The following is a 26608-nucleotide window of genomic DNA, read 5'->3' on the forward strand; positions in this document are numbered from 1 at the left end:
TTGCTAATGTGCAGGCTTCAAATAATGTATCTACACAATATTTTACATTCAGGAATCCAGAGGATGTATCTTATAACTTTGGTGATCCTCTGACTTTAAATTAAATGTGTCCAATACGTTGGATTATGCCAATACCTGTGGATCCAATGACATACCTACCAGCCTATACTGTTCTTGGTTAGTTACTGCTAATTTGCTAATGGTAGCATGCTACCACTCTGAACTAAGATGATGAAAATTATACCTGCTAAACATCAGCATGTTTGCATTATCATTGCAAACATTTTAGTCATCCGCTATCGATGCCAACTCGTCAGATACAGATGTTTGCTTAGTGCCACTTGGTGTCAGATACGGACAAACAGGTAGCCTAGCCCTTAGCATCTGTATGAGACACAGCAGTCTTTCCATTAACACCAATGTAAACCCATCTGATCAGACAAAACCCAGAATTTGACGTGCCATTTTTGTTAGTTAGTTAGTTAGTTAGTTAGTTTTAATTAGTTTTTAGAGTGAGTTTGCTAGTTTTAATTAGTTTTTGTATTTTGGAAAATGTTTAGTTTCAGTTCAGTTTTTACTAGTTTTAGTTTTTTGGTAATGGGGTATTTGTTAGGTGTCAGATTAAAAAAAGTCACAATAAATGTTTCCTTTATTTCCTTTGTCTGATCCATCTCAGCCCCAATAAGTTTATTAAGTCATAAAACCAGATAGATGAAATAGATTTCATATCAACCAAAAAGGTTTACGTTTGAAAAAAGTTGACAAAGACGAAAACGAAGGACATTTTCACTATAATTTTAGTGGTTTTGTAACCACACAATACATTTTCAGTTAGTTATCATTTTTTTTAAAACTCTAATTTTTATTTTTATTTCAGTTAACGAAAATGTTTTTTCAATCCTAGTTTTCGTTATTTCGTTAACTATAATAACCTTGGTGTACAGAGATGTCATTATCTTTATCTGTGTCTGTACAATCAACAAAATCACATGTCTTTGTCTTTGGATTTGGATAGAACACTAAAACACACTATGGACTAGAGAATTGTATGTTTGGCTGAGAATCTTCTCCACAGTGGCTAACAGACATAGAGTGAAGCCCTTAGATTCCTTAAATGCCAAAATTTTAAACTAGCATGTCTCAACAAAGACCAACCATGTCACTAAGACATCAAGCAGAAGTATTAGCATCATAGAATGTATTACTGTTTAAACACTGTTTGATTGAAATGATTTTCCACTGGGAAACTAACAGTTTCTCAGGCTGGAACACTGACAACGTCATTACTCACTCCCCAGACACAACACATGCCTTGTGGGCAGTGTTTCAGCTTTGCATTCTGGGTTGTGTGCTGCTGATCATTGCCTAGGTCTAAAGAAATAGTAGCCCAAGGGCCAGCTGAACACACACATTCTGTTTTTCTCCATTCTCTGCAGACACACTGACTAAATTCAAGTACAGGGTGTGTCTGGTGACTCAGATTACACACACACACACACACACACACACACACACACACACACTACACAGAGGCTACAGTGCACACACAAATTTAGGCAAGTATCATCATGCCTTCAATCACTCTGGATAGTTGTTTTACCTGTGATGTATTTCTTGGTAACAGCCTGGTATTTCCGCTGCATCAACAAGTCCTTGGTTACAACTAAATGGAGTCAAGGCTGCTTTATTGATATTATTGGTATCATAAAATGATAAACATCAGACAGGCGAGAAACTGTTGGACAATATGTAGGGAAAATATTCAACGCACAATTAACTTCACATATCAAAATACTTGTACAGAATTTGTAGACTCTCAAGTTTTTGTTACTTACTGAAAATCTACAAATGCTAACGTATGCAAGTGATAACTTAATCTAAGTGTTTTAACAAGAGTTAACAACTCTTTGAACGGATGCCATTATGAATAGAGAGTATGCAAGTTTTCATTCTAAACAATCACTGTGGCAGCTCTGTTCAAGTTAGTTCCTTAGTTAGATTCCAGAAAATGGAGAGATCAGTGTTATCAGCTGCTGCAGTGTTTTGTTGCTGTTAATTCCCCATTATTTATGACTGTAAACATCTGGTGTGGAAAGTTTAAAGTGACAGTTGCAGATTGAACTTCAAATAGAAATAGGAAACTTCCATATCAAAATATTTGTACAGAATTTGTAGACTCTCAAGTTTTTGTTATTTACTGAAAATCTACAAATGCTAACGTATGCAAGTGATAACTTAATATTTTCATATGTGGTTGAAATTCTTGGATAAAAGCCAAGGTCTAGTTGCACTACAAGGCAGCAGTCTAGTCATGTACTGAAATAGTTTACAAAAAGTTTGTTGAATATATGCTGTTGACCATTAGTGAGAAATTAGTTGATCATTACAAAGTTCAACACGGATTAATGTTATGTTTACTAATTGTGTGTAATTGTATGGTGTTGTCTTCCTCAAGCTGTGGTCCTCTACCAAAAGCCTGGGAGTTTGAGGGTTCTGCGCAGGAATCTGTTAGAGCCCCTCTCCCATTTTGGGGGCCACAGCCCCAATGCTCTTATTACCATGGAGATGACGTCAGTTCTGACCTTCCACATCTTGCCAAGCTGTTCCTTCAACCCTGGTGTCACCACATCTACTATTACCGCCCCTTTCTGACGTTTGTCCACCACCACTGTGTCCGGTTGGTTAGCCAGTAACTGTTCTCAACTTCCATGGTATGTTCCATCGGAATTTTGGTACTTCTAATCCGTACTGGGTTCAGATGTTCCTGTACACTATCACAGCTACTTGGTTTTGCCTCCCCAAGTACACTGTTCCAGCTTGCAATGATTGTGACAATGATTAACTATATATAACTAAAGATTTACTACCATTTGTTGCACAGATTTGATACAACATTATGATTTTTTTTAAATTTGAGAATTAATCAAAATTGTCAAAAATCCCTCCAAAATATCACATCAAAACATATCCTTGAGGTACACTAGAGGAAAATCCATGCTGTGATATGGTATCAAAAACTCTCAGCTCAATCTCAGCTTTCCATTAATACTCAATTTATGTTTAGAGACCCTGCCATGCAAAAATATTCAAATAAAGTAGATTAAATAAGATGATAAAAACGGCAGGGCTTTTGCCCAAAACTGCATGGAATAACCATAGGGTATATCTGTAAAGGGAAGGCTTGTGGGTAACCATAGAAGTAATTTTCATTCACATGTTTTCAGGTCAGGGGTCAAGGGATCCCCATGGCAATGTCAGATTTTCCCTTGCTGAAATTTTGCCTTTGGATCTTCAACCTTCCCAACAAGATAGCATGACACCAAGGTGGTCATTTGATGTCAGTGTGACTGCAACAAGAGCTATAAAACTGAAAATGCAAAATATGTAAAAAATAACATAAAAGGAGTTTTACAATTAATTCCATCTTGGCTATATGTAATTGTAAATGACAATTGCTTCAGAGATTACTTTATTCTATTCAGCTTTTGTGTCTAACAGGTTACTTCAAAGCAGCAGGGATGGAGTTAGGCTCCGGGTTTTGTCCTTGTCCTGCTGATGAATGTGGGTTAGTATGTACATGGTGTTTCCATTCACAGACCCTACAACGGTGGAGTACCCCATCCCCGTCGTATAGACAACTTTCTCTTTCACTTTTCTCTCTGCTGCTGTTGTAGCTGTCCAGGAACCTGCAGTCGGGTCTGCCATCTCCGACTTTCCATTTTTGCTCATCATAGTGTGACTGATCAGATTGTTGTACCCTCAGCATATGTTACGAATGGTGTATGTTACAGCTTAAAGTTTATGTGAAGAAGAAGCACTTGTTAAACCTAAAACTTTTTTTAGACATAGGGCTAATATATACAAATAAACACCTTATTTGTCACTTAGCACCAGCAGTGACTCACGCTGTAAATGTACAGTAATTGGCATTACAAAGCAACTAACACATGTAAAAAGTTACATAGTATGTCAGCCTTTCTGATTAAACTTGTAATAGGCTTCATTAAAAAAAAAAGGCTCCTTTGCAGTGCGATCGAGCAAAAGAGGTTCATAAAACTTTTTTCAAAAATTATTTTACCAACAGTTTTTACATGTATTTCCATGTTTAGTCATGCCAACTATGTGGATGAATAAAGCACTTTCCAGCTAAACTCTTTCCATATAGCATGTGAGCAAATAGGAATAGAGTTTAATTTGGCCTATATTTCAATTAATTGAATCAAAGGCTCCAGGTGAAAAATAATGGCAATGAAATGGAAAATTATATATATAAAAAAATCTGTGATGCTTTATTCATCACTGATGGATTAAGCAATATTAGAGCTGCTTACATTGCCTCGGGGTTCAGCTGTGTCTTCACACAGACACTCCCTTTATCCTCAGTCATGACTTATGATTATGTAACGTCTATCCTCTGTTCCTTCCATGCTTTTGAAGATTAGGCTGTTGACATAGAATTAGAAAATTACTTTTGCTTTGAAAACTTTTGCTTTTGTAAAACAGAAAATGAGTTTAAAGTAAAATTGTTAAAAATTTACATAGTAGGAGAACCATAGGTGTAACTTCAAATGATAATTCCAGTTTTTCAAGGTGTGCTGGTAAGACATCCCAGTGAACAGTGTGTAGTTTAACTGGGTTCGGACATCTGACATGCAGCAATTCATCCATGTTATTGTAGCATCAGTGTCAGAATGTGGAGAAAAAGTATCATTTGACCTTATTCCAACACCCTTTAACAGTTTGATTAGCCCACTAACTTAGAAGGCTTAGTCTAAAAAAATATGAAAAAGATTCAGGTAAAGAGTTAAAAGTAATTTTTCATTTGTATATGCCATTTCAGACCAGAAACTACAATGTTTACTTTTTTCTCTTTCTCTAACAATAATCACAATTTTTAAAGAAAACATTACAGTAGATGTAATCATGAAATGTCTGCTCTTCTACGTGCTGAGTGTGGTCAGCTCTGTGTGCTGTTGGGCAAGGTTCCACTCTGACCACAGTGTACAATGGCAGAAGACGTGCTCTAGTGTAACTGTGTTAACTTAACCTTTCCCCTGAATTGGTGAGTCTGTTGATGTGGAGGATTCACATGGCTGACTAGAAAACTCCCGGTCACCTGGAGATTTTATCCTACCTACTCACAGACACCTGGAGAACAAAACATGTTCATTAATATTCCTATTGTTTTGAATTGTTTCAAATTTATTTTGATATAATCTCAACCTTTGACTGAATAGTGCAATCAATTTAACCCTCTGGAGTCACCAAAAGTGCCAAAGCATGACTTCTTCATCACATCCAGACATAAAAACAAAGACCTACTGTAAATTTACCTCTAAAGTTCTGGCTGTAAAATGAGGCCAGTTTCAGTTTGATGATGATATACCAAGTAAAACTGGAGACAAGCTCAAATATATTTTGTATAAAATTATAGAACTGGATGCAAACCTCTTATATGTTATATTTGCAACCTTTGTTCACATTTGCAACATTCAAAATTCTTTATTGAGCATGATAGTGTTTTAAAAGTAAAAAAAAGAAAAGAAGATTCAAAATCACATTTTATGTTTGACTAAAGGACTAAAAAGACACAAAATGACCAAAAAAAGACACAAAAAGACACAAAATGGCTAAAAAAAAAAGAAGACACAAAACGACAGAAAATTACCAAAGAAAAGACAGAAAATGACCCAAAAAAAAGATACAAAATGACCCAAAAAGACATAAAAAGACACAAGATGACCAAAAAATACCCAAAATTACCAAAATTGTTACGCTAAACACACAAGACACAAATAAAATCAAGTCCCTCTAGAATAAAAACCAGAGTTGGATGACAGGATCACACACAATCACAAGATCACATTTATGTTGGTTTTTCTTTGTTTCTTTTTGGTTCAAAATGTTGATCCAGTAAGTCAGAATAAAAAAACTATTATTATTAGGTCATATAGGTGAGGTTGTGCTGGTAAAAAGAAAAAAAACCAACATGGTATTTAAACATTTTTAAGTGGTGCATACAGGCAGGATGAAAAGGATTAAAAAATAGACTAAATAGCCCAAGACTCCATAGAGTTAAAAACTTCTTTCCAGTAGTAGTCCTTGAAACATGTTTAGTGAAGTGTTAGTTTTAATTCTGGGAACACTTCTCTGAGGCTGAAATAATGTCATTAGTTGGGCTAAAAACTTAAATACCATGTATGGTATTTAATACATGGTATTTAAGGGGTCATATGTATGCAACATAAACGGCTGTCTTAAAGCACAATTGAGAGGATTTGCTTATTTTGTGAAACAGAAAACATTTTAGTTGATAAAATGTGTTAATTATAGCAGCCAAGTTAGCTCAACACACTGCAACTTAAGAAAACAAATGCAAACAGAGAAAACACAAGTAAATGAAGAAAACGTCATTTGAACAATACACGTGCATCCTACAGGTGTTTGTTGAGGGAATATTAGTGCCAGTGTTGACTTTAATGAGCCTAAACACAAATGGGTCAAAGTTTTTTGGCTCAAAGCCTCAATGATGGCTGTCATTGTGTGGGTGGAGAGAGTGGTGGCTATAAATGACCATAGCATCAAGTTACAGTGTTTTCTTGCCACAAACTGGATCTCACACAAAAGGACAACTTGTGACTAGAACAAACAACAAACTGCATCACTGTAAGTTTTCTTTTGAAACATCAATAGTCAAAGATTATATGCTGTTTTTGTCAAATGCAGCAATGGGATGTGAGACTGCTACTACAGTATTATATCAAACAACAGCAGTTCCAAATAGCGTACCTTGCAATTAATTTCTTTTTTTGACAAAATTGTATAGTTAAAATGAAATGTATTTGTTGTTGTTGTATACTCTATGCTAGTAAACCTGCTGCTACGAGTGCTACTGCATCACTGCTGCATGTCTCAACATTGATATGTGACCTGGTTTAATGGCTGCACCTATGCTAAGTGATGTCTTTAGTCTGCTTTTTAGTTTGACCAAGAATTTAAATAGCCAAAGTTTACAACTAAATATGAACCAGACAATGGTATATCTGTACATCTGAAAACAGCTGTAACCATCTAATGTTTGTTGTTTCACAGATCTAAAGTCCACCATTGTGTCTCAGCCTTTGGAAATGGAAAGCTTGCAGGAGGTGATCCCCTTTGCCAAAGAGTTACTGAGTCAGAAACTCAACCGTGGTTTGCTGAAGGTCTACCTGGTGGGTTCAGTGTTTGCTGTGTTGGGGACAGTCATTGGTCTAGTCGAGACAGTATGTCAAATTTTCTCCTCTGGTGAGCCGCTAGATGCAGAGATGGTCCTCATGTTGGCCCAGAAGCAGAGAACTGTTGAAGCTGAGATGCAGTGCAGTGTGGGGGGCCAAGAGGAAGAGAAGGAGGAGGAGCTGACTAATGAAAATGGGGCCATGACCCAAAGCATGAAGCTCCACAAGACCCATACACTCAAGCAACGAAGCACGGCCAACCGGCTACACGCCTCCTAAAGTCAAAGGGGCAGAGCCCAAGTGACTCGAGATATTTATTACTGCTGCTGTCACACCACTGTACTGTGCAACACGTACATAATCTGTGGCTTCATAGACAGAAGTGTCTGAGCTGCCTGCCATTCTTTCCTGCTTGTTAATGATGCCTTCAAAAGCTGTCAGAAAACTTGTGTGTTTATACATTGGACACAAATGAATGACCCCCAAAATCCCCAGTGGCAGCTTACATGGATCTATTTGACAGGCCCAACTCCTGGACTACCAAATCCACGAAATATTACAAGATATGACAACCCCGAAAGAGCCCTGAAATAAATAACTCATTATGTGTGTGCTACCCAGTTACTGTGTTCAATGTGAAAAACGTTTGTTGCAAATGTTATGCTATGTTCTGATTTTGTAAATATACAATCTTTTTCATACCAATAAAGTTAGTTTTATTTTTAATGTCTGGTTTATTTTTCCAGCATACCAAGTTCAAGGAAAGATTAATTTGCTTGTAAAAAGTGTTCACAACATCATCGGCGATCCAACACCACACCATCCAGCAGTGCACAGAGCTTCAGATGGCTTAGGATGAGAGCGGAAGAGGTTGGTGAACAGTGTCAAAAATGCTGACAGTCTAACACACCACAGACGGCATGGCAATAACATCCAAAACACAAGATTCACTCTCAGTGGTTTCTGTGACATGAGAAAGCCTTGAGCCTTTAGAACAGCAGCAGCCAATAGTATGTCTCTGCAGTCCCAGAGATTGCAGATTCAGACCTGCAGTTCTTGTATTTCACGACAGTGCTCCCTACTGGATGGATGTAGAACTGCAACTAAATCAGCATCTATCAAACTAAAGAATTTCCCAGAAATCAGTCTGATTTTAATGAAGCTATGAGTCTCCCTTCTAACAAGTTTTGAAGGTTTATCTAAACCATCAAATATAACAGTGTAAAGATTTTGTACACCCCAACACTAACCAGTTGGAAGGGTGATTACACCAAAATACAAAATACTAACAAATGCTTAAAGTTTTGTTACACCTGTCACACCAAAAATATGTATTTTTGTATACATTTACATGATTTACACATGTTGTTTGATCCAACTTTTTCAGTTCTTTATTTCTTAATATTCATTATGTATTTAAAACGTGTCCAATTAAACCTGGTGACTTTTTGTTGAAGACATGCTATATAACTGCAACATCATCAGTTAAATTCCTCATTGCCACATGATGGGCATTTTCTTCTTTATTTTCACTTTCATTTAATCAGTTGTAACTTATATCAGTAGGGCTCTATAAAATTCAGACACCTTCAAGCAATAAGAGAAAATTGTTTGTTATTCACAGAGCATTGCAATGCAATGCAGCCGCCCGCCTGCTGACTGGAAAGAAACGGCGTGATCACATTACCCCCATCCTTTCATCTTTGCACTGGCTACCTGTAAATTTTAGGATCCAGTTTAAGGTTTTATTAATTGTTTTTAAGTGCTTAAATGGTGTGGCACCGTCTTATTTATCAGAGCTTTTAAAACCCCACAGTACTTCCAGAGCACTTAGGTCGTCTAACCAGCTGCTCCTGGTCGTACCGCAGTCCAGACTCTGGACTCTGTACTCGTGGGGACAGAGCCTTCTCTGTGGCGGCCCCAAAGCTGTGGAACAGCCTACCTCTCCAGGTCAGAGCTGCACAGTCTGTTGAGCACTTTAAAACATTATTAAAAACCTATTTATTCTCCTTGGCGTTCAGTCCCAGCTAGGCAAGAATCCTTGGCTTTCTTTTTCCTTTTTTTTACCCTTTTATTTGTCTTTTTTTATCTCTAACTCTGTTTTGGAATGAGTTTTTATTACTATTTCATTCTATTTTATTTTATTGTTTTACTGTTTTTAGTATTTTATTGTTTTCATTGTTTTTATTTATACCTATTTGTGTATGATTTATTCTATTTTAATAACTGTACAGCACTTTGGTCAACTGAGGTTGTTTTTAAATGTGCTCTATAAATAAACTTTGACTTGACTTGACTTGACTTGACTTGACTTGACTTGAGCATTCCTTCAGCTGTGCGATCAGTCCAGAACAAACAAAAATGAAGAAAATAGCCTATTGCATCACAATTATACTTAAAATAAATTATTTTGAGCTAAACGCAGTTTCCAGGTGAATGTAAACATTTTTTATTTTTTAAAGAATCATTTTCTCAATTATTGCCTTTCTTAGTGGACAGATGACAGTGTTGAGGCAGAGTATTTAAGTCAATCACCAAACCAATTTTTCTACTTTAAAAAAAAGCAATGCGACTTATAAACAAAGTCGATTATAAGCATCCAACCAATCAATTATTTATTAATCTAAATGAACTCAAATTCAAAGAACTGGTGGATTTCAAAACAGCACAGTTTATGTACAAAATTAACAACAACATGCTGCCTGACTGTATTCAGAAAATGTTCAATCTAAGACAAAGCCATTATAATTTCAGAGGAGTGTGTATATTTATAAAGTTAAAAACCAGAACCAACACCAAATCACGATGCACCATGGTAACAGCCGTTAATTTATGGAACAAATTGGAGAAAGACTTGAAAACTTGCAATACCATTAACTTATTCAAAAAAATACTTAAAAATAGGATGATTAATTTATATAAGTTAGAGTAATGAGTGACATGTTCTATGCGGCTACTATTTAGGAAAAAGAAAAATCAAGCAGCTTCTTTCTTTTCTCTCTTTTGTGACTGCTTGTTTCTTTTATTGATAAATAACAGATTGTACATTTCTAATTTTTAAATTTACTTGAGTTGTAACAGGGTAGGCATAATAAGCTATGCTTCAGCTTACGCCTTTTCGGTCCAAATGTCAATTATCAATTTTTTTTTCTATGTCTACTTATTGTTTACTTTGATCAATGTTTTTTTTTTCTGGTTTGTTACTTCTGTATTGACGGAAATAAACAGATACGAACTAAAGTATAAACGGGGAGAGAGGGAATGCAACAAAGGTCCCAAGGCTGGAGCTGAACCTAGGATGTTGTGTGGCATGTCCTATAACCATTCAGCTGCCAACATGCCCAGCATGTTAACATTTTGTTTGATTTCATGTGTAACCAGATATCTCTGACAGAATGACTGAGCTAAATACAATAAATACAATACTACATCTTAAACTATTGACTGATAACGTCATAATATTTGGATATATATCTAATAAATGTGTGTGTGTATGTAATAGATAATCTTCGTGCAATTTCACAGAGCCAACTATACTAATGAGAATACCAAATGTAGACTCAATCTAGCTGTGTCTTAGCATGCTGGCACCTATACTGACCCAATTTTTCAGTCTGTATGTGTCATGTAACATATATCTGTGAGACTCTTGTGTTCGTCATGAAATCTATCAGAGAAATCCTATTAAACCATATTCTGATTTTTTCATTAGGTCCTCACTTTTAGCCGGAATCATTATTCAGCTTATTCCCCCACTGCATAAAAGTACTACATGCATCCCATGTATCAGTAGACAACACTAGCTTCAGTGTTAGTCTATCACACAACTGTCCAAACTGAAGAGACAGGACCCAGCCTCCCCTCCCTCAGGGTCTTTAAATAGACGAGCTTGTTCTGTGAGCTTCAGCTGCCTGTGTGTATCACCATGGTTCAACCCCTATGATCCTTTAAAGGCCAGTGCCAATACAATTATTTTTAGACCAAAGCTGTTTATTCACAGCATTATATGCTGAGTTTTAATACATATATTTAAGCCATGCAACCATTTGACAAGTATCCAGTGGTTCCTTATGGAAGCATGTTAATTAATACATATATATTTATGTATATTATATATATGTATATATATAGCACCAACTCACAGCTTTATATATCTTAGCGCGCTCTCTCTCTCTCTGTGGTTAGCTCCTTGCATTTTCTTGCTCTGCTCACCCTGCCCTCTCTACCATTCACCTCCCCTTCACTTGATCTCCCTTCCTTTTTGCTTGTCTTCTGCTTAGTCATTTTTTCTCTAGGTGTCTGTGTTCACCTCCTGTCTTAATCTACAGCTTGCCTTTTTTCAGCTTAATTCTTTCCACAAATTCTGTAGTCGTTTTTTTTTTACCATGGCAGACAAAAGTCGTACGCAAATGAGAAGAACAGAGAGAAAAGAAAAAGGGGGCGCTGTAAATACCAAGAATGGAAAAGAAGTGAAAAATGAAGGAGAGAAAGAAAAGCAGGCAGAATCTACTGCAGAAGGGCCATCACCTGAGGCTGCTGCCACCAATGGTGCAGAGGCTAATGGTCAGAATGGAGATTTTAAGGTTGAGGAAATGGAACTACCTCCGTTTGAAATCATCAAAGGGTAGGTCAATATCACCAAGTATGGCTCATGAAATAATAGAGATAATGCTGTGTATGGCTGACTTGCCTTTTGACTTGCATTCTTGTTTTACCATTGTTTTATTTACAAATTTTGTCTTTTTGCAAATGATGCATTTACTCTATCTCAGTCAAATTATATGATCACTTCAGTGGCCTGTAGAGTTGATCCCTTAACCACATGTTGTTACTTATAATAGATTATTAGTGTGATTTATTTGAAGATTAGCTTGTGGAGAAACAGACTAGATGCCAAAACTATCACTGCAGAATATGAGCCAGTCATGATTTGTCATGCCAGCAGGCAGGCAGCGCTTCCCTCTGACTGTGCCTGATCATCCACTATATTTATAGGAAATAGCCTTGCATCTGTGGTGAATCACTGCAGTTTTTAATTGTGTTTTTACATTATATACTTTTTTCACACATTTGTCAGTTCTGTTCAAACACATAGCAAGAGAGAAAAGCGCGCGCGCACACACACACACACACACACACACACACACACACACACACACACACACACACACACACACACACACACATACACACACACAAAGGAGACAGACAGCATTTAAATAGGCTGCTGAAGATATCTGGGCCATTGACATTTTGTGTTTTTTGTAGCCCAATTAGGGATCCAAGCCAGAGGGGGCGGGTACCAGTGGTACTGTGAACCCTATTGAATCGCTCAGATTCTTACTTTTTAAAAAATTATTATTATTCCATTGAAAAAAGCCATACTGCAGCATAAACAGGAATGGTATAGACTGCTGCACACAGCAGCCACCAACAATGACACATGTCCACCAAGAAGAGGCGCTACAATCAAGGCGAAAGTGTTTTGGCCCATAACTCCTGCATACTATGGTGCACATTAAAAACTCTTACATGCACTTGTTCACTGAGTTCACCTGAATTCCTGATATAGGTTATGCCAATTTCCCCCAGGATCTATTTTTTTTATGCAAAATCGAGAAAAATCCTGTAGGGCTACTTTTTCAAACTCCTTCAAGGTGCATAGTCCCATCAGCACGAAATTTTACACACAGAATTTGTGGAACCCAAATAATTGTTATAATCCAAAAATTGCACAAGTGATCAAGATGAACAACTTCCTTTGAGTTGCAGAAAAAAACAGGAAATGGTCGATATCTTGATAAGTTACTCCTATCAACACCTAACTTGACAGTTATTTCCCATGAGCCATTGAGAAAGGCTGCTACATTTGACACATGTCCACCAGCAGGTGGCGGCCTTATAATAAAAAAGAACCAAATTGAGTGCATGTTAGCCACTAGGTCACACTTTACTGCAAATAGCATTCAATTTCCCGAATTATTAAAAATCAAAGTCGCTCTCAACCAGTATCTGGCGTCCCGACTCGCATCCTCATCGGGTTGCAGGGTCTGAGCTGTGCGGGAGCTTTGGACTCTGCTGACACCTGCACACAGGTCTGGTTGAATTTGTAATTGAAGAGCTCTCCGTCTGGGTGATACATTTTGGGGGTTGTTTTATTACACCTAATGTTTCAATGTAGATTCAGATCAACCTCTTACAATTTAGTTAGAGTTTGATTTTTTTTTTTAAAACAACATAAAAATCATGCAGAAAACTCTTGCTATTGAATATAACTAAAAGTAAAAGTACTTCAAAAATAAAAGCAATACAAACCTCTTTACTAGAATGCTTTTACAGTACTAAGATAAGCAGCTTTATAAAGTGCTTGGGTGTTGAAAAAAACCAGGAGTGAGTTAACTATCATGATTGTGTTCCATGTTTTGTTCCGTCTGCTATTAATGACTGTTTGGTCTTGATTATGCATGTGTTGAAATACATGCTTTACGACAATGACAGGCTTTGTAGAATCAAACAACAAACTGACTGTTGGTTTCACTTGGCACACAAATACCAGTCACCTGGGTTAAAGTCCACCTACTGCAAGGAAGTGGACCCACTAAGGATCCAGCATGTCTTCAGTAGTGTGTGCACGGGCAGGGCCACAGGCCCCAATGGCCTGCCAGCTTTTCTGCTCAAAAGCTGTGCAGAAGAACTAACAACGCCATGGTGCCCTATTTCCCAACAGTCACTGAACACTCACACTTTTTTTTGCTGATGATACTGCGATTCTGCACAAGGACATGGACTCCTCTGTGTACCAAGTGGTCCAACACCAACCATCTCATTTTAAACATCAAAAAAACACATTAGAATGTCTTTGACCAGAAGCAAGTTGCTGACCATGAGAACCAGGAAGTGAGTCAGGGGTTCTCACACAAATACTTAGGTGTCCATATTCACAGTTGCTTTGATGGAAAATACACATTGGTGATCTGTGTAATAAACTGCAGTAGAGGCACTATTTTTAAGGCGTTTAAAGTTGTATAGTGTTACCAGTCAGATCACGATGATATTCTACCACTTAATCTTAGAGAGCATCATAAGATATGGAGTTACTGCATGGTTTGGCAACTTAACAGTTCAGCTGAAAAACAAGCTTGCCAACATGCACAAAACAGCTATGAAAAGGAAGAGAGAATATGAGGCGACACAGTGTTTGCAGGCAGCTATTAAACAAACAAGGAAAATTACTGCAGTTTCCAAACACCATGAACACCAAACCCTTCCACGAACAAGACTCTGTGTACCAAAATTTTAATCCAATTGGCTAAAATTATCGTTTGTGCTGCTGAATAATGTAATACTTAATAGAGCAATGTGCAATCAATGTGATCACATTGGCACTCAGCACTTTACTTGTAATCTTTGTGCAATAGAGCAATGTGCATTCTAGCACTTTAGCACATGAATAAATACCACACTGTCAGTCACGTCCTTTTTCTCTTTTCATGATTTGCTCTTGTGAAGTAGTACCACGTCAGTGCTTCTCAGGTTCTTGTCAATATAATGTAAGTTTCTCTTTTGTGTTGTGTGATGTGATGTTTTTTATGCAGCAAAAATGCACTGTGCCCAAGCCAAATTACCCTTTGGGGACAATGAAGTTTAACCTTAACTTACAAGTAAAATGTGTCAGTTTCTATTTTGGTGACCATCAGAATGACATCATCGTTGCAGCCTGTCTCCCAAAAGTCACAACTCCTGTTAATCAGCAAAGATTGGATACTCACCTCCAGGAATCTATTTTTCGTGTGTCTCACTCACAATAATAATAAGAGTTCCCCTCTGCATTATTCACTCTTCATCATCCTTAAACCTAATATTATCCCAGTCAATTGAAAAAAAAGATAATTAAATTGATGGTTAATCTCTTTTTTTCAGGGACTATGGATGCTAGCAGTTTTGCTATAATCTGGCATGTTTACAGAGTTTTCAATGTTCATTAATGTGCACTGTCCCTATCCAAAAATAAAGCATTAAACATGAAACATCATAAAGACATATGACAAACACAGTGTTTTTGGTTTACATGTCAACAATGAAATATGTATATAATATATAATGAAAGCTAAACGAGTAGACTCTGTATAAATAGAAAACGTACAACAAAATAAAAAATCAACCAAAAATCTAAATTGTAGTGTAAAGTGCAAATTACCAAATACATAAAATTACTCTTGACCAGTATTAGATTAAAAAATAATATTGCAAATGTAAACGGTGATACAAAAGAGAATGCCTTCCAATGAGGTATAATGTCCAAAGCATGCACATAATGCTGCCTGAAGCTATCCAGCTGACCTCGCATGTGCAAAAATTAGGGCCTTAGTCTCACAGTCAGATTCTTCACAAAGAACACAAGGAATCCACTGAAGCAGACTGCTGTTGCATCTTATCCTCAGCATCTTGTCTGGTCCCACTACTCCATGCACAAGTATTTACTCTAGCTTCTTCTTACTAAAACTAGCATGTATATCGTTTCAGGTTTTAGACAGGATCTGAGGCATGTAACAATGTTTCCTCCTGAAATGAAAACACACTCTGAAGTGAAGCCAGTGGCTGGTATGCAAAAATACTTTTTTAGAGTGGCAAAGTGTACATAATGCTTTCTCCACCGTTCCAGTGGATTTTCCTCACTACCCAGCATGAGAAACACCAAGTAACTGCTCAGCTCTGCTTCTAGTGTTTGCTGAAGTGGCACAGTGGTGGAGTTGAAGGGGTTGCCTCACTTCCTTTGCCTTGATATTTCTTTATCATCAGCGAACCTGTGCAATGGCTTTCTTTTACTCAAGGAGCCCTGCAGTGATCATTTGCATCGATCCCCATGTTGTGGCACATGTTGTTTTCAGCTTGTGTTATGGCAGGTTAAGTTCTTTTTTTGCCTTCACTCATGCCTTCTTTTTACATTTTACAGGCAAATATTGTACTTTCTACTCCACTACATTTAGCTTCCGGCTTTAGTTACTTCTCAGGGAAAGATGTGAAAAACATGATTTAATGTAAAATTATTATGTATTTCCAAATATGAAACCACAGTATATTAGGTACTTAAATTGCAGCCTGATCTCACAAAATTAGGTAAAATGACCACAACCTCTCAAAACCAGTTCTACCAGCACGGAAACAATGCCAATGTAAAGTCAATAGGAATCCTTATTTGTGCTGGACACACCTATTCCCTGGTTTAACAACGTGACCCAGTGGTAATGATTGATGGTGATGCAGAGTCACACTCGGCGGGAGAGGAGGTGGATGGGCCCAACTAACGAGGGACTTTCACCCAGGACAACAGGGTTTGTGTCTGGTTTGAAAACAAAAGTAAACAACTTTTTAGGCAACTTAAATTTTTTTACGTAATGGCTCATGGTTTGTGATTTTAAATTTTTTTTTACACAACTTACGTTGTTTAGTAACTTCCATAACTTCCATGGCTCACGGTTTATGAATAAGGTTTTTTACATAACTTACGTGGCTTCACTTCAGGCATTTACGTACATTTATTGTTAAACACCTTACCAGTAAGTTTTTTGCCCTAAACCTCCATCAGTGGTTTTGTAGCCTAAATTCACAGAAACTGCAGCACAGAATTCAGTGTTAAGACGTTGTGGTCATTTCACATAATTTTGTGAGATCAGGTTGTTAAATTTAGTCCTCGATACTTAAAGTACATTTTGATGCTGATACTTGTTACTTTTACTTAATTACAATTTGAATGCAGTACTTTTACTGGAGTATTTTTACAGTGTGGTATTAGTACTTTTACTTAAGTAAGGGATCTGGATAATTCGTTCACCACTGCAAGGCATACAAAACATAATTAAAAACACAACATAGATATTATTATTTATGATACACCAAGAACACACAAGGAAAGTAGCAGCCAGTCATCACCCAGATACCCCATTCAGCTGAATATTGAATTTGAATTTACCTATTGCAAGGTGCAGCCTGTGTACAAAACAATGCTCCCATGTCCATCCATTGAGCTCTGCAGCTTTGACAACATTAGCTCAGTTGTTTGTCATAATGGCCATGAGGTTCTCTTCCGGGAGGTCCCAAAGAAAGCATATTTATCAAGCCTTGTGCAAACATCTGTGATAGACAGGAAAATAGTAAGTATGATCCTATGATCCTACTTCACCAGACATCAGATGTGGCTGCAGACTGCTGAATAGATTTCAGTTCAGCAGCAACCTTTATACAACATGTTGGGCAATGCAATTTAGGAAAAACATTTTCATGATGGCTTGCTGTGTCTTTCTTGAGAGCTTTAGCAAGGTGTTTAAACCTGCCGTGCTCTACTGTAGCTATGGGAGCCATGCTTCAGGATGTAGTAGGAAAAGGTATCAGTCATTTCTTTCCATCTTCTTGAATCTTTTTCATGTTTTGTAGCATTTGTAAATGCTTGTGTTATTGACAGCTGCTTTGTAGAGGTACTTGTTGCTTGGTACTTGTCAGTCTCACTCTTTTTTTGAACCATGCACTGTTCACAGTAATGTGATTGTGCTCCCGCAATGTTTACATTTGACTTATTTTTGTTCAGTGTTGTCTTCCCGAAAGCCAAAATGTGTCAGAATTACGTTCACGGCATTTTACTAGTGTTTGAGTTTGAGACAGGGCAAAGTCATGAGTGCACATCCAGTGGTATGTTTAAGGTGACAAAAAATTAACACACACAGTACGGAAAGCATTAATAGAATGTAAAAAAAATAAAATAAATAACCAACATTTGCAAGATCGTGGTTGATTCGGATGTCAATTTTGATTCATTTTCAATGAATTGCCCAGTGTATATGTTGCATTGCTACTGAGAATAAAGATGCTGTTGTTTTTCCTCAGTTTCCTGATTTATGTTGAGATCAGCTGAAAGAATTTTTAATTGATTTTCTTTTAGTAGAACTGGACTGGGAAACACTGTTTTGAGGGAAACTGAAGCAATGTCTTGAGTTGACTGAACACTGAGACTATGGCACACCAATGATTTGAGGAAGAGAGAAAAAGGCTGCCAAAATTGGGCCCCAGACAGTAAATTACTAATGTAATAATTTTTGATATATGACCCAGATGTCAAGAAAACAAATTATTACCATAAACAACCATATGATTGAACATAGCACGAGTTATATCTACCTTGGTATAACCATAAAAGCCTCAGAGAGTTTCAACAAGGCAGTTAATGCACTAAAGAAAAACGGTCAAAGAGCTCTACATGCAATTAAGAAAAAAAAAGCTGGGCTGTGTGCACTTTGCGCTGTATGGTAGTGAAATATGGGGTCCACTCAGTTATCATAGCTTTACCTGTTGGGACAAACATCAATAGAAACTTTTCTTTTTATACTTATACTTTTATTAGTTTTTATAGTTTTTATATCAATAGAAACTTTTCATGCAGAATATGAAGGTACATTTTGAGTGAACACAGAACACAGCAATACATGTATGTCAGCAGATTCCCACTGATAATTAACATTAAATGGAGAGCACTAAAACTAATCACCTTAAATCCAGCCCCTGTGACACCCTCCAACTCAAAGCCATCAAAATTTAAGAGCTGAGCCAAAAAAGGAGTCCCTTTTGTCAGTTGGTACTGAGACTAACTGCCTCCTCTCAGACACACTTAAGCCTTACAACAGTACCTTTTTGCAGACTCAGAGTCAACCAAGATGTTGAAATGAAATGTAAACAAATCTAAGAGTTTCATGTTTGGAATGTGTACATATACATAAATGCAAATGTACAGATGCTTTATTGTGATTTTCAATCATTCAACATTCATTTAATGTTTCACCAATCATGTATTTCGTTATCGTGAGGAAAATTAACCTTCCTGATTTTGAATGAGAGGTTGAGAGGGAGAGAGATGAAGCCTGTACTTGTCAGTAAGAGCTGGGTCACATGAAAACTAGTCTAATAATAACACAGTGGAATTCTGGTCTCTGTTCTGTATATAGAGTAAAATTACATTTGCTCTGCCAACCAATTTAACTTGACCCGTGTATTTAAAAGGACCAAACCACAAGTTTGGCATCGTCAGTCTACAGTGCTTGATATTCTGAATTATTTTCCTCCATTCAAGCCAGCCTTTAATCTGTTTTCATTAGTCCACCTATTATTGACAATTATTGTTTAATTTCAGCATTCTATGAAAATCAACTTGCAACCTGACTGGAAAGATGCTTAATAAGATTTACCGGACACACTCGTGAGAACAGGTGAAAATTGCAAGACCCCAGCAGGGACGATGAGCATGCAGATTAGCTTTCCAGTTTCGGACAGTTTGTGAAGAAATGTATTTGGTTATTCAAACCAATAGTCTGTACTTGGCCTTGACAGGCTGTGGTTGGGCCCCTCAGGCCTACGTTACTGAGCCTGTCTAGTTGTGTGTACTTTCACAGACTGTACAACTTTTTCTTACTAAATAAGTATCACTTACCAGTAACTTTCCATCATGCTGCTATCTAGCTAAATTAGCCTCCCCACATGTTTTTTCTTGCCCACAGAAGAATATAAGCAGTGTTTCAGCTACTGTTCTCTTGAAAAGAAGGGTCTCCCACACTTGCTGTGTCCAATGCCTCAGGCAGGGACACACTGAAGCAGATCTGTTGGACCCCTTTTCTAAATTGTCTGAATGCTTTTACCTCATCCTGTATGCAGTATGAGGTGAAAGTTCCTCATATAGTTCATGGAACTAAGAAACACCTGGAAGGAAGGTTTATATCAAACATCCAAGCCATTGGATGTCAGAAATAAAGGCATCAACACATCTGACATCAGGTGTCTAAATATCATAAGTGTTAAGACAAGATCGAGCCATGTGCTGTGGGGAAACTTCTCCATGGGTCCCATTAGAGCATGCACAGGCTCAGATAACAGATATCTTACTAACATTAGGGAAATTAGGGAAAACGATCACAGCTCAATTGTGATATGTTGCCTGTCAGTGGGGTTTATTGTGGTGCTCAATGTGTTCAAGAGAAGCCTTGTTTGTTGGTTGTATTTTGCTACCAAAATCTGAAAAAAAATCTTGTTCCAGTCACTACCAACAAATGACCCCCTGCAGATTTTTGGTAGCCCTTTATAGGGCACTCATTGAAATACTTGGAAATTGAATATGTCAACCCTTAAGTTTTATTGGAGGATATTACATGACTAACTTTTAAAAAATGTTTAATTTTTATGTTGAAAATCAAGGTCAATTGAGTTATTATTATTATTATTTATTATTATTAATATTATTGAATAACGAAAACAAACGTAACTATGTGTCTTTCATTTATTCTTTTATACACAGGGACCGGATCGATCCTTTTGCCTTCAAGTTCCAGTTCAAGAATGTGGAATACTCCTCGGGCCGCAACAAGACCTTCCTGTGTTACCTGGTGGATAGAGGGAACACAGTGGATGGTCTCCTGAGGGGCTGTCTGGAGGATGAGCACTCTGGGCCTCATGCTGAGGAGGCCTTCTTCCATGAGTGCCTGTCGGACTACGACCCTGCAATTAAATACACAGTCACCTGGTACATAACCCCAACCAACCTTAACTATGTGTAACCTTAACCTTAAAACTAGTGAAGGGACAACGAAGCTTTGTGAACCATTTGCTTTATTTACAGAGCCCACTCGATGGCGCTCTTTGTTCAACAGAGGGCTGAAAACACACTTATTTACCATTTCTAAAGCCTTTTTTTTAAGCCAAGACCGCCATCTAGTGGGGTCAAAAATAAAGCAAATGGTTCATGAAGCTTCGTTGTCTCTCCACTACTTAAAACACAGGAAAGGTAACCTCCTCTGCTGCAGAAACACTGATTCATACCTTTATTAAATCCCAAGGCAGCAACAGTTGACCACAGGGCCTCTCTCTTCAGCGAGAGCCACTGACTGGCTCTCTCTGTGGCACCAGTGGTTGATTTTGTTATTTATTTTTTAAATTTCTGTTGCTAGACAAAAAAAGAACAAAACCACGATAAACAGGAAGAGGACATGGACAATAATACAGTGTGTGTGTGTGTGTGCGTGCGGGTGAGAGAAGAAAAAAAATGTGGGGATGAATAAAGGACAAGCCCAGCAATAATATTAATAATAATAATAATAATAATAATAATGTTTGGAGTCTTGTGACCCATTTAACCTGCACACATAATAATAATAATAGTAATAAGTAGTAATAATAGCAATGGTAATAATAACTAGAAAATTTCCTCTTGGGAAATTCTGAAAGGGCCACGGGGGCTACTGCCGGTGTGTGTACACTATGATGAGATTCTTCAGAGATTTCAAACTATGCCCTTTAACCTCAAAATGTGTGTGTGTGTGTGTGTGTGTGTGTGTGTGTGTGTGTGTGTGTGAAACGTGTATCTGGAGGAGTGTGCGCGCTTACGCGTGCATTTGTGTGTGTGTGTGTGTGTGTGTGTGTGTATGTGTGTGTGTGTGTAATTAAAATCACATAAAGTTACCTGTGTGCGTGTGTGTGTGTGCGTGTGTGTTTGAAGCATATGTATGGAGGAGTGTATGTGAGGAGTGTGCGCGCTTACGCGCGCATGTGTGTGTGTGTGTATCTGTAACTGTAATCACATCAAAGATCAAAGCAATCAACAGAATTAACTGCCACCTGTCCGGCACAGTGACAGCAGAGGTGGACAGACTGGAATTTCTGGCCTCGAACAGAAAGCATTTTTGGCAAAACCATAATACCTATCATTGAACCGACTTCACTTTGAGCGTCCTGAGTTATTCTGAACGTCTACATATGTTTTTTAAGAAAAATTAAAAAAATAGCTTTGTTAGAGCGATCAAAAAAAACTGTTACATCTCCCTTTTTCAGAAATCTTCCTGCGTTTTTAATATGGGAGCCAATGAGGCTGTTGGTGCGTGTTGGTGGCACATCTGTGTGTCCTACGCCCAAACTATAACTCTGACAACTTTACCAGAGGATTGTGAGTGAGAAGACAAATTTTCCTATGTTTCTATGTATAAATTATTTCTGTAGAGTGGAATTTGCGGCCTGGAACGCAGTTTTCAAATTTATTTTTTGACAGTTTATTCTCTCCCTCTACACTCTGGCGATAATGTCACATACTGTGACACCAACATTCCGTGCAATACACACCCATTATAATCTCAGAATTTCTCCAAAAATGATCATGGTCATTGAACAGGGATTGATAAAAAAACTATATGACCTATCGAAACATGGATTAATACACCTATACACAAGACTTGTGTCTACTGTTTAAAGTTTAAACATTAGTTCTTTAGATTATGCAAAATACAGTTTTACATACAATTAGAGACATTTAAACCAAATTTCAACCTACAAGTATCCATATAGGCTATTACACCATTAAAGATCCTGAAACATACATTCAAATGGTTGAATAAACTAATCTTGATGTGGGAATTAGTTATGTACCCTTTATCAACACATTGTTGTATGTCCATAAATTAATAATGCACCTTAATCTGTTTATCTTTCTAATGCTCTGACACAATGATTGTCAAAGATGTCTTAAATTGTTTTATAAAACATTTATTTTCATTCTTCTACCTTCCTTTAAGGTATGTTTCTTCCAGTCCATGCTCTGCCTGTGCAGTAAAGATAGCTGAAATGTTGAAGGCCAGGAAAAACATCAAGCTCAGTATCTTTGCTGCTCGGCTGTTTGAGTGGGAGGAACAAGAGATCCAGGATGGACTGAGGGTCATGCACGCTGCTGGCTGTAAACTGAGGGTGATGAAGCCTCTGGACTTCTCCTACACCTGGGACACATTTGTGGAGAATGAGGAAGAACCTCTAAACCTGTGGGAAGACTGCAAAGAAAACTATGAATATTACCAGGAGAAGCTGGCTGACATTCTACAGTGACCTGAGTAAGTTGAAATGAAACATCTCACAGCTCTTTTTATTAATTTATTTTTAGCATTTTGCCTTCATCTTGACAGTAGAGATACAGATGGGCAATGTGGATAGAGAAAAAGATATATAGAGATATGACATGCAACAAAAGGTAGATGCCAGAACTTAATTATGTCTGTACATACGACCTATATTGACATTTTTGAGGGGAGACTAGTCTGCATGCATCGCCATCACTTTCTGCATGGCGGGAAAGAAATGATATTCAGACCAACCACAACACTGTTCGAGTACATCCAGTTTGTCAGAAAAAACTCTGACAGCTGTGTAGAACTCATACACGGTCTTGTTTCTTCCCTGCATCTTGAGCTAGAGTTCATTCAAGTGCTGTGTAAGGTCACACAGAAAAGTAACAGAAAACTATGTTTTCATGATGTTTCACCTTAGCAGACAATGAAGCCTTTAAGTGATTTAAACACGTTCATGAAATGTGCAAGAATAATTATATCCTTTAGATAGGCATCTAATCTCAGTGTGTAACACCAGATCCCCATTGTGAGCGTCAAATTCTTGACATAGCAGTTTCAAATTCGATGTTTTTTGTACTGGCCCTTATGGAATTCAACCACTTTGATTACATTTGCCATCACTCATTCAGACACTTGAACTACACGAAAGAGGCTTGTTGTTGTTTTTTTTTTGTGTTGTTAAGCTTCGTCAGTGTTTCCAGTACAGTACATTTTTAATCTCCATGTCTCTTGTTCCATTCTGAAGTGGAACCATGCCATGGATGCAGTTCTACTGTATTGTTAAACTGACTGCCGATTGCTCAAATAAAGATGATTAATTGTGGTGTGTCATGTTATATGCAAGCTTTCATCCATTACAAGACTGACAAACCCAGTGGATGAGAGTTTGTCCTTCAGAATATTTGCAGTGTTCTCTGAAATTTCTGATGCCGTCCTAGCCACAGTAAAGTCTTACAGTCGAAGCTTTTTTGCCTCTCGTTGTATTCTCAGGAAATATCTTTGAGCAGGCCACCAGAATAAGTGTATCATCCGTTCAATCCATATCAGCTTGGAATTCAAAACACGAAAAAAAAAAAAAACCAAGTTTGATTACATGTTGTATGTTTTGTTTTAGTATGTAAAAAACGGATTGTTTTATTCAAAATGTGCCTGTAAAATATGAATTGTTTGTCATTTCTCATTGTTATTTTCCATGTCTCCCTTAACATAAGAAGATGGGAAATGTGACAAACAGAAAATGAAAAAAAAATTGCATTTTGTCACATTTTTCAATTAAAGAAACCTGTCCATAATCATAGACTCATTCCACTTCAGGTGGACAGTGGACATCCCCAGGGTGTCCCTCAGTTGATTCCAAGACATTCTGATGTATAATTTCAAAATTAAAGCCCTTTGAAATCTCAGATAATCTGCAATTTTTCCTCTATCAGATTACATCATCAAAGACTCATTTTTACTCCAGATGGACAGAGGACACCCTCAGGATGTCCCTCAGCTGATTACAGGACATGCTCAGTTCATGTTTGATTTTGTAGGATGCCTTGGTCGCCCTTTAACTGGTGTAAGTGTAGAAGTTTTTCTGAGCGGTTCAGTTCTTTTTGAGTCTTGAGAACTTTTCAACCCTTCGCTCTTCACCTTTCAAAAAGTTGGTACTGAACCTTGGTGTTTTGTTCCATGATGGCACTGCAAATTTGACTTTTGAAACTGTGAAATTATGTTGACATAATTGTGTGCAAACAGAGCAAGAGGCCAGTAATAAATGATTGGTTATTCAGACGGTTGAGTTTTTCACATTTATTGGAATGTTGTGCAAGTTAATAACATATAAGCCTGTCTAAACCCCTTCTTTTATGTTTTTGTAATGTATTGTAATTACCAGTAATTTACTTGTCTTTATTTCTCCATAGACTCTACCTGTCCTGCCCTGTATTTCAATGAAAATGCCAGCCGCCGCCAAAAGACAGCTGATGGCGAAATGCTCTTCAAGGTCTACTTTCCAAAGTCAAAGGAGGGAGAGATGCATTGCACAATTAAACCTTTGCAAATTTAAATTTAATTTAAACGCATATTGTCATTAGGTTTAATTTCGATGTCGTACAAAAAGTATCGGGATGTCCTACTGCATCCGTTGTAGTGGGCAAGTCAGCATATTCTGGCATACTAAATAATATGGAAGTATGGCAACTGAAACACACGGTTTGTTTTCACTGTGCTAACATTTCTTAACATGTACACTCTAAATCAGGGGTGTCACACTAATCCAAGACAGGGCCAGTGAAGCTGCAGGTTTTCATTCCAACAAAGCAGGAGCACACCTGACTCATTGAACAACCTGAAGTGTCTTCACTCAGTTGATTTGTTGAATCAGGTTTTCTGCTTGGTTGTAACAAAATCCTTCAGTCACACCGGCCCTGTCTTGGATCAGTTTGACACCCCTGCTCTAAATTGTGGACTAAATTACAACACCCTGTCTCTGTATTCCAAAGATGCACTTTGTTCATGCCTATTACAATAAAGGAACTATTTTGTATCAACAGTCAGTGCTGTGGTTACTATGGCCTTCACATTTAGTTTACAGTGATGTAATGAAAAAGATATAAAACTGGAATAAAGCATATACGGCTGTAACCCTCTATACTTGTAGTTTGTGTAGAATTATCTGCCAATTCTTTTTCAGTAACCCTGGGTGTTGTCCTGCTCACTCTGTACTTATTTGTTTTACTCACATGTATTGACATGCACAGTACAAGCAAAAGTCATGTTGGCAATATCATCATTTGGCAAATCACATTATTCTTTGAATGAAAAATAGATAATTACTGCTCTAGACCTCTAAGCTGTAAAGGCCCATATTCGGCTCTACAAATGGCCATTTCATTCTGTAAAGAGAAAATGTTCAGACAGGCTGAAGACCAAAATGATGGGTGGGTTCTGCAGCTGATTTATTCTTCTTGTAACCAAAGGAATGAAAATGGTTAATGAAGTAATTTCTATAAAGACATTATACTAGTGACCCCATATCTCATATTTGCCACACCATAGTTCCATAGTTCTGGGGCACAGAAGTCCTTAAACAGCAGATTGTTTGAAGCTGGACCATAGCATGACCAGATCAGAGAGAGAGTCAGATAGTTATTTATGGGAAGCAAACGGACCAATTGAACCAGTGGGATCATTCTAATAAGCAGATTTGTGTTTGTACTGTAATCATAGTTTTTTTCCCTAATGGGGATGATATTGGACGGAAGAAAGAGGGAATAACGTTTACTGTTATGTCCTTTATCTTGTCAACAAAAAAATAAAGAAAGTTATTGCAATCAGTAACGAAGAAAAAGGCTGTTAAAATAAAATACAATAAGGAATTTGAGTATCCAACTTCGATCATTTGTACTTCAAATGAGGAGAAAAATTCAGTGTACACCAACCGACATGAAAAATAGCTTATTAAATAGGCAGCCAGTCCTCTACTGTGGTCAG

At 37.5% G+C, this 26608-nt stretch overlaps 2 protein-coding genes across 2 annotated transcripts; both read left to right on the plus strand.

Moving 5' to 3' along the window:
* Window positions 1–6591: 6591 nt before the first annotated feature.
* On the plus strand, window positions 6592–7940 carry LOC131968308 (G0/G1 switch protein 2-like). The gene is made up of 2 exons (XM_059329129.1): window positions 6592–6666; window positions 7093–7940. Exon 2 carries the CDS (start codon window positions 7128–7130, stop codon window positions 7491–7493), a length of 366 nt encoding a protein of 121 aa, XP_059185112.1. The 5' UTR covers window positions 6592–6666; window positions 7093–7127; the 3' UTR covers window positions 7494–7940.
* Window positions 7941–11507: 3567 nt separating this feature from the next.
* apobec2a (apolipoprotein B mRNA editing enzyme, catalytic polypeptide-like 2a) lies at window positions 11508–25392 on the plus strand. The gene is made up of 4 exons (XM_059329123.1): window positions 11508–11838; window positions 20545–20769; window positions 22808–23116; window positions 25039–25392. Exons 1-3 carry the CDS (start codon window positions 11600–11602, stop codon window positions 23109–23111), a joined length of 768 nt encoding a protein of 255 aa, XP_059185106.1. The 5' UTR covers window positions 11508–11599; the 3' UTR covers window positions 23112–23116; window positions 25039–25392.
* Window positions 25393–26608: the final 1216 nt, after the last annotated feature.

The sequence above is a fragment of the Centropristis striata genome, chromosome 3, assembly GCF_030273125.1.
Source record: "Centropristis striata isolate RG_2023a ecotype Rhode Island chromosome 3, C.striata_1.0, whole genome shotgun sequence".
In the NCBI taxonomy this organism is placed as follows: Eukaryota; Metazoa; Chordata; class Actinopteri; order Perciformes; family Serranidae; genus Centropristis; species Centropristis striata.